Raw genomic sequence first — 8,612 nt, 5'->3', positions numbered from 1 at the left:
GCATTTTTTTCTTTCCCATTTCATTTTCATTCCCAAATAAATCCTGTGGGGTTTTTATCTCTGAAAGTGGCAGTTTTCTCTATAACTATATTGATTTCTAAATTAAACATTTCTAAAACTGTTATTTTCCAAATAGCAATACAGAAATGAGCAAAAAACTGGTACAGAAGATTTTTGCTGCTGACTTCAATGAAGCTAAATCTTTGTTTCTGAATAAACTATAAATTCAATTCCTTACAGGATTCCAAAGATAAAAGCATGCACATGTAAACATACTTTTTATCCTCAAAATTATCTACAAGTGAAAATATCAAGCCAATGTCTGTACATTAAGGACATCATATGCGTCACCAATGAAATACTAAGGCAAAATAAGACAATATTAATGAAAGAGAGTATAAATATAAATGATATTCTGTGGATAGGGCAGAAGCCATAAGCTGCTCTATAGAAATGAGAGGTTCATCTCAAGTACAAAAATTACGAGAGATCATTATGTAAACCTATAGACCTAAGGGCATTATTCTGATAATTTTTTAAAAGATATAATGCAACTCAAGAAAAAATCCTGTTACTCACCAAACTCAATTAAAAAAAAAGTTTAATTACATAAAAGATATCTATTTATTTTAAAAAATTATATATTTTATGGTTTTTTACAGACACAAAGAAATCAGACAAAAAGTGTCATTTTATAGACAAAAAGTCATTTATCTTGCACCAATTTTAAGAAGAAATACAATAAAAATAATAATCACAGAACTAATCTAAACAAAGTCAAACAGGTAACGAACAGTTCAGATGTAGCTGACTTAGAGAAAGTAATGCAACTCAAAACTAGCTCTGGGTCAGCTTGGGTTCTAGTGCCATCTGGTGAAATAACAGTAGTTTTCCCCTTGCAACCATAGCTAATATGCAATTTAAATTAATCCACTGCATTAGACAGCAATACATGAAGCAAGGTCACGAAGAAGATGAAGTGCTTGAGTAGTCTAAGTGCACATCCAGAGAGCCATACACCGAACCGAGTAAATTGAGAACCTTCTCTTGAATCATGTCAACCTGCTCCGAAGGGCAATAGTCATCCAAACTTGATCTGTAACAGGGAATTGAAAAAGGCATGAGAGAATACAGATATCACCAGCATGACCACATTGTGTATTCTTGTAAGGCTCTGTGGCTAGGCTGAAGCTACTTTCAAACTTTGGCAAGTTCTGCCTCCCAGCATCCCTTCAAAGTGTAGTGCTGTGGATCAACTCACTACTTTTTAAGCTGAATAGAAAGTCTGCAGCAGATCAGGAATGTGACCTAATCTTCTTTCTAATTTTACTCTCTTCCTGAATCTGACACAGAACATGTTGGCAGACAAAGTTCAAGCAAACGATCTAATTAAAGGACACATGTTAAGTTAAAATTGAAAAATTCAAATGCTACTAGTAAAGTAGGTAGAAAAACTTGAAAAACATCTTCACAATCCCTGGGATATAATATTTTTTACAGTACCTATTAATGAACTGCAAACCAATACTAGCAGAGCTGATACTTCTTGAATTTTTATCTGTCAAGATTTAGAGAGATGATTCTGTTTTCTCTGCAACACTGGATGACAATCCTGCAGCTGGCACAGGGAATATAGTTTTCTTTTATTGTAGGGATTACCCATACTATTTCTTATTGACAAAGCCAGTTTCATGTCAGCTTCTGCTATTGTTGCCTGCCCTTTTAAGGGCACACTTGGTATTTCTGAATGATTAAATTGCAACAATTTGAAAACAGATAACACTGTGGCCTCCAAATTAGGTTTGGAGATCCCTGGTTCTTCCAGGTCCCTGGCCTCAAGCTCCATCCTTTTCTCCGAAATAATACTCTTACAGTCCTGGAAACATAACTTTTACTCCATAACAAAGCTTTACTAGAGCCTTAAAGAATATAGATTGCTTTCAGCCTATTAGACGAAAACCAGTTCCAGCAGAAGTTTCACTGAAAACAGAAATCCTATCTATAGTACAACACCCTAGAGCAAGAGAAAAAGAAACGTGGGATGTCAGCCCAGGCAGGTTTGTCCTAGCTTTGCTCTAATTAGCACAAGTAATGGAAGTAGTGAAGATGCATGAACTCCAGTGACAGCTATCAATCCCAACATACACAAGGCCTCATTATAGACTTTATATAACTTATGCTGAAGCATATTAAGTCATCATGTTTCCACAGCTTTTGAAATCTGTGCCAGCTACTTTAAAGCCCAGTAAAACTTCCCATCAGTGCAGAGTCTTCCCTTATCTGTGTAGATTCTGTCACTGCTTTACGATCAATATTTCCAAATGTCCATGTTTACTATACTATAAGGCTTCCACTTTAAGGTGGGACTTAAGATGCACCAACCAGTGCTATACTGATAAAATCATTTATCTTCATGAGTACAGTCAGAGCTTTTTAAACTAAAAGTGTCTACATAGCCTTACCGAGCAACAGTCACAAGCGTGGGCTTGGGCATATCTTTTAGCAGAACTTTAATGGATTGTATGAGGCCTTCGATCTCGTCTTCAGTGCTAACATGGTGAGGAAGCTCCATATAATCACAGGTTAAACCAGCTTGATGTACCTACAGGTAAATTAAACAGAGATTTAATTTCTGTTGATGAATTATTGATACAGCTTACCTGTGTAGAAGGTCTCTAGCATACCATCCCTAGCCCAGTAGATAACTTATACCTCTTTAGACAGTAAGAGTTGTGGGTTTTTCTGTCCCAGCTTGTTCTTTAAACGAAACAAATAAAAATCTGGAGGTTGTATGGATTGTTTCATTATCTCCAGTACACTGTACCTTTTCTATAAATTCAGAGTGTGCTGCAGTCCTTGAAGATGATAGCTCTGATGCTTTATAAATAGGTATCTTATCTTAAATTCTATAAAGAAGATCAACAGACCCTGGTGAAACGAAACCTTCCTTCATAGAATGTGGTTCAAGATATCACAGTCCTCAAAGATCACACTAATGTTGCCTAAATATAGACAAGCAGAGAAGAATTTTAGCAGCTTTAAAAAGAAAAGCTGGCATAAGTAATGAGACATAAAAACCCAGGAAAAGTAACAAACTCTCACAAAGTCCTGAATCAAGAAGCAAATCTGAAAGGAAGTATGAATTTTCCCTGTCTGTTGAAGCTAGGCTTTTGAAATTCATCTACTTTCTGCTCTTTTACCTTGCCACCTACCATTTCATAGTCTGGGCTTTCCATTCTGGTTTTCAAACTGTGAACTAGTTGAACAAGTGGTTTCATTCTGGAGTTAAAACAAAACAAAACAAAACAAATAAAAAGAAAAAAAAGAAGAGAAAAAAAAAAGAGGAAAGTAGAAGTTATTGTGGCCTAGGACTTGAAAATGAAATTTGCCTCTCTTTGTCATCTTGCACCTGAAAAAATGGAAATTATCAGTACTATTGTACTGTTTCAGCAGGTCTTTCTTATAAAGCCCTTATACTCATAGCTGCCTCTGGCAAATCCTCTTTGTGCTTCTTTTAGGGCAGACCTGCAAAGGTCAAGTTGTATCAACTTTTACAGGAAATATTTGTTGTCACTATTACAGAGGTCTGACAGTAATTGCTGCATTTGATGTGGAAAATAAATGATTTTCCCATCAAGAAAAAGCTCAGATTTTCAGTGTCTCTTTTCAGCTGAAAACATTTACTTTAACAGCACAGTGGGCGACAGGGCTGGGACAGTTCAGATGTTTAGTGGAGACTGTTGCTCAGATACAATTTCTCGCTCATTTCCATTTTTCCACAGAAAGTTGACCCTTCGGGAGCACCAAAGAATTGCTTCTCCATGTCCTCCTTGGTTTGTTGCTTTTTGAGAACTCTGATACACACTGATGACTAAGTTTTTAGTCAACAAAATGCCTCCATCCATAGGCAACAGAGTTTGCATGAAGCTGGAGAAGACTGAGCTTCAAAGGCTTACAGTGGTGCTGAAGACAGCAGACTGACTTTTATTTTGTCTGACTCTTTCTCCTCTAGAACTAAAGGAAAAACAGTATCCTTGCATAGATCCTATCTTTCTCTGTTATCAAAGTGCTGGGCTATATCAGTTTCAAAACTTCTGTTTGCATTTTAAGCCATTTAGAATTCTCGTACCCAGGATATGAAGCCCATTTCTGGAGGGTTTCTTCATCATCACTGTCACACAAATCTGCAAATGCTGCTTCCAGATCTTCCAGCTGATGAACACGGTTTTCAACACAATCCAGCAAGCCTTCCTTTAGATAAGCATATATAACAGTATGTTAGTAAAAAAATGAAGTAAGAATATCATGGCTTACCTTATGATTTAAACTCTGTAATGACTGATTTACTGGAAGTGGGGAATCTGAAACAACTGATTCATTACTATGGCACATCAATTCAAGAGGATCACAGTGAATGCCTGTAGAAGCTGTTATACCTTCAGAATAAATCATCTCACTTTGCTCTGTCTTTCCGACAACAATTTTAAAAAAGCCACCTTCTAAATATGTACCTGTTTTTTTTGCTGATTTACTAAGAGATATGAAAATCAGTTTGCCAATATTCCACATATCTCTATTTCTTTATATATATATTAATTAGGTTTCATTAATTTGTGCTAATTATATGTGTTGAATCTCTCTAACAGTGTCCAGATGAGATTATGAAAGCTTACATTTCCTATCAGAAGCAGAGAGCACATAAAATGAAAAAATACATTACAGTGGCATAATACCATCCTTTCCACGTCTAAATAGACAGGTAAAATACCGATTAGACATTCATCACAACCCTGGCTATCAAGCAAGAGCAACTAGGGCAAAGAAGGGGAGAGCCTGGAGGGATTAAAAAAAAAAAGAAGAAACCTCACGAACCCAAAGTCCTGTCGAGCCACAAAAAGAACAACATTGCAGATGACTTACAATGTTTTCATTCCTTCCTTGTCAATTACCATTTGTTTACAGAAATTAATTTTCACACTCATGATAAATATTTATGCAATTCACTCATTTAATCAAAACATTTAATAGGGAAGAATTTCGAAGATTCTGCTGATTAGCATTCACCATGCCACGTAGCTTAATTTGAGACCACTTCATTAAGCACCTTTGATAGGTTCCTTCCTGTTGGCGTAACTCATTTTTATTGGGTAAATAAAAAGAATCATTCCCTCTACATCCCACAAGGAAATATCATACCTCTGTTGCATTTTTGTGTGGCTTCTTGAAATTGTATAACTCTTGCAAAAGCCCATATTCTGTCTTAGACAAAAAAGAGGAAAAAAATTAGACTCTTCAAATGAGAAACCAAATCTTCAAAGCTTTCCTTCTTCAAAAAAATAATGTGATTACCAAGATCATTCCCCTACTCTAGTACTGCAGACAATAATGAGCATAACGGCCTCTCATCAGGACAAGCTACCACTCTTTGGACAATCAACACCACCATGTCTTTTGAAAGGCAGTCTCTTGATACCACTGTGGTTTTCTAATAGCATGTCATGAAGGGTAAAAAATTACACAATCTGCCATTCTATGATTCCTCCTTGATGACTCTTGCTGTGGGTATTTGGAAGGTTACCTGTGGAAACCCAAGCATAGCTTTTATGTCCCAAGCAACAAGCACAAGTGAGCCATATACCTCTGAGCTTGAATGTACACTCCATACCATTATCAAATGTAAGAATCTCCCCCTATTTGGCGGTTGTAAATTTTTGTCACATACACTCCACTAGAATGTCTCTCTTTAAAATATGACCATGAATCATTAACCATGATCAGCAAATCTGCTGATTGAGCTTAGGTGAAAGTTTCTCCATAGACATAAATACTAAGACTATGACTCTCGTGAATGGTATGAGGCCATTCAATTGTTATGCTTACCTGCGTGTACATTTCTTTGAATGGATTTTTAACTGAAAAAAAATCTAAGTCAATGTCCAAAACATATGCATCCCCTTTCTGCAGCACTTGGCAGATATCTTTAACAACTTCCCTTATTGGGCATTCACTGTTTTTGAGACAGCTTGAAGCTGAGCACTCTGGCGAGGTTCCTGCCCTATTCAGGGCACTTGCATTTGGTACTTCCTTTTGCTTCACACTTGGGGTGCTGTTATCAAGGTCACCAAGACCCATTGATGAAGAGGCAGAAGTGGCGCTTGCTCTGTCATCTGTATCTAGCTTCAGTCTTTTAGCAGATGCTACTTCACCATTTTCTTCATGGCCATTAGATGATTCAATAGGGTTGATGAGAATGACGTGTAAATTTAAGGACTTCTGGTTTTCTAGCTGATCAGCAGGAACATAAAGACCATCACTTAAAAAGTAATGATCTGTGCCTGTAACCCTACAATTGACAGTAACTCACAGTTAATATACATCTTGGTAAAGAGTTTAGGAAAAAGCATTTTATACTTTAAAGATCCAGAGAAGAATAAACAGACGTTTGATGGGTAACAAAAGCAAAAAAACTGTGAAGACAAAATTTCAATCCTCAGGTTTTTAAATTAAATTTTTTTCCACTTCTTTATTGTGAAATAAATATATATAAATTCATCCTACACTTTTCATGATAGTCCTACAAGGTTTTAATGGATAAGAAAAAAGATTCTACATTATGTGCTACTATAATTAATTTGCCATTGAATTGCATTTTAAAGACAACATCCAGAATTGAACAAGATATTGTCAATATTGTGGCATATAAGATTGCAAAGCTATAGATATTTTGTCTTTTCTAATTTTCCAGGAAAATTATGTTAGTTGGGCTTGAGAAATGCCCTGAAATGCATAAATATTGATTTAGTAAAAGTAAAATATTATCAATTAATAGGTAGAATTTAACTTCTTTTACCACTGACATAGATTCCCTGCTCTAAGTGAGAGAGATGGTAACTAGAGGATAAATAGCTAATCAGTTGAATCCACTTATATAAAAAAACCCAAAACAACTAATTCAACAAAAGCGACAGTAGTAAAACCTCTGCTTATATAAAGAATGGAATTTTTAAGCCATATTTCAGTACATTAAGCCTTAAGCATCATAAACTCAGACTAAAGATACGCTTAAGTGTGAACTTCTGCTCATGTCTGTTAAAGCCTCATTTGATTACGGGGTATCACCATCAATCAGCCACAAAGACAAATAATTTCATAAGCAGGAGACATTTGAAGCTCAGTTCCCCAGTGTCTGGAGGATGGATTAGCCTGAGCTTGCCAAGATGAGAGGTTGGATCACAACTTCATCTTGTTGACGGGGCATTCCCAGGACCTCTTCTCAGAAATTCTGCAGGGTTCAACATGAGCTCATACTACAGCCTTTTCCTTAGAGGACACTAACTAAGGTATCTATTGCCTATTCATCTGTTGTCAACAAAACTTCAAGCAAGTTTGTATTTCTGAGGACTCTTTCCCTTTTTTCCTTCACGGATTTGGTAAGCCTGGAATCTGAAGTGAAGGTACCTGACAGTGTTCAAAAAGAAGCCTGAAATGTTGTTTTCATGACAGCTAAGGACACCAGTGAGAGAGCTATTCAGCCATTATGAAGTATTTCTATATATTGGTTAAATGATTAAATTTAATTGAAACCACTAGCTGCTTTATAATTATTATCATCATTATCATAGTTATAATTTATTATTATTATTATTTAGGTTAACTGTAGACTTCAGATTCAGAATTGTAGAGCTTTAGCATTTTATTTAAGGTGGTAAAACAAGGCATTTCTTTGCTGTCTTCTGTTAAACTTGCTTCAAAAGATTTACTTCAATATGCTGATAAGAGACATGATTTGTAAATGCCCATTAAAACTGTACAAAATCACAACGCAGTGAATACACTGAATGCAAAATTATCATGGATTGCATCTGCAGAATGATGAGGGGCTCTGATCAGAACTTGAATCACAGAATAATTAAGATTGGAAGAGACATCTGGAAGTCTCTAGTCAATCATCTGATCAAAGTAGAACTAACTTCCAGATAGATGAGGCTGCCCAGATCAATCATCCTTTATCAAAGGATGGAGAATTCACCACCTGAGTACCTGTTTCAGTGTTTAACTAGTAGACTAACTTAAAAAAAACCAAAAAACAAAACAAGCAAAAAAACCACTCCCACACCAGAAAAATAGAATCATGGCTGACACCAAATAAAAATTTTACTAGGCGGACCAAAGAGTAAATAGATATAAGTTGAACTGCATTAGGCATTTCCTAAGGAAATTACAAATACAAATTACAAATTAAATTTTCATCTTTATCCAAGAACACAAAAAAATACCAGTGAAAAGCTACAGAGACAACTTTTATATTACTAGCATTATGACAGCAGACAATTTACCTGATTGTCGTTGTTGATACATCTTTCCCAACAAGAAAACTGTGTTTTCCTTCTGAGATCTGACGAGCCCAGGGTGGGTGAAGCCATACTACTTGAGAAATATGGCCAGCATAAACAGCAGGCATAATCCAGTTCTCAATACTTAATTCACTGTAATCAATAGGGAAAGACAGGAGGTAACAATATTAATAATAATAATGGCCAGTCTTCGCGAGCGAAGATTTGGGAAAGGTCATTAACCCTTCGAGCCTGCGCAGTGGATTTTTTAGGTGAGAC

At 36.0% G+C, this 8,612-nt stretch overlaps 1 protein-coding gene across 4 annotated transcripts in view; it reads right to left on the bottom strand.

Moving 5' to 3' along the window:
* Positions 1-652: 652 nt before the first annotated feature.
* The window catches only part of CUNH5orf22 (chromosome unknown C5orf22 homolog), a 15,131-nt gene continuing 7,171 nt past the window's right edge, over positions 653-8,612 (bottom strand). For all 4 annotated transcript variants that reach the window (XM_017809365.1, XM_017809366.1, XM_017809368.1 and 1 more), the window contains 7 exons: positions 8,337-8,486; positions 5,881-6,343; positions 5,197-5,259; positions 4,130-4,251; positions 3,213-3,279; positions 2,463-2,602; positions 653-1,096 (listed from right to left, as the gene is read on the bottom strand). In XM_017809365.1, the coding sequence (XP_017664854.1) occupies positions 964-1,096; positions 2,463-2,602; positions 3,213-3,279; positions 4,130-4,251; positions 5,197-5,259; positions 5,881-6,343; positions 8,337-8,486 (1,138 nt within the window). In that variant the 3' untranslated portion in view covers positions 653-963. The remainder of the gene's footprint in view (positions 1,097-2,462; positions 2,603-3,212; positions 3,280-4,129; positions 4,252-5,196; positions 5,260-5,880; positions 6,344-8,336; positions 8,487-8,612) is intronic.

Source organism: Lepidothrix coronata, unplaced genomic scaffold, assembly GCF_001604755.1.
Source record: "Lepidothrix coronata isolate B3197 unplaced genomic scaffold, Lepidothrix_coronata-1.0 Scaffold26, whole genome shotgun sequence".
NCBI lineage: Eukaryota > Metazoa > Chordata > Aves > Passeriformes > Pipridae > Lepidothrix > Lepidothrix coronata.
The sequence above is the reverse complement of the archived record's forward strand: the minus strand, read 5'-3'. Positions and strand labels throughout refer to the sequence as shown.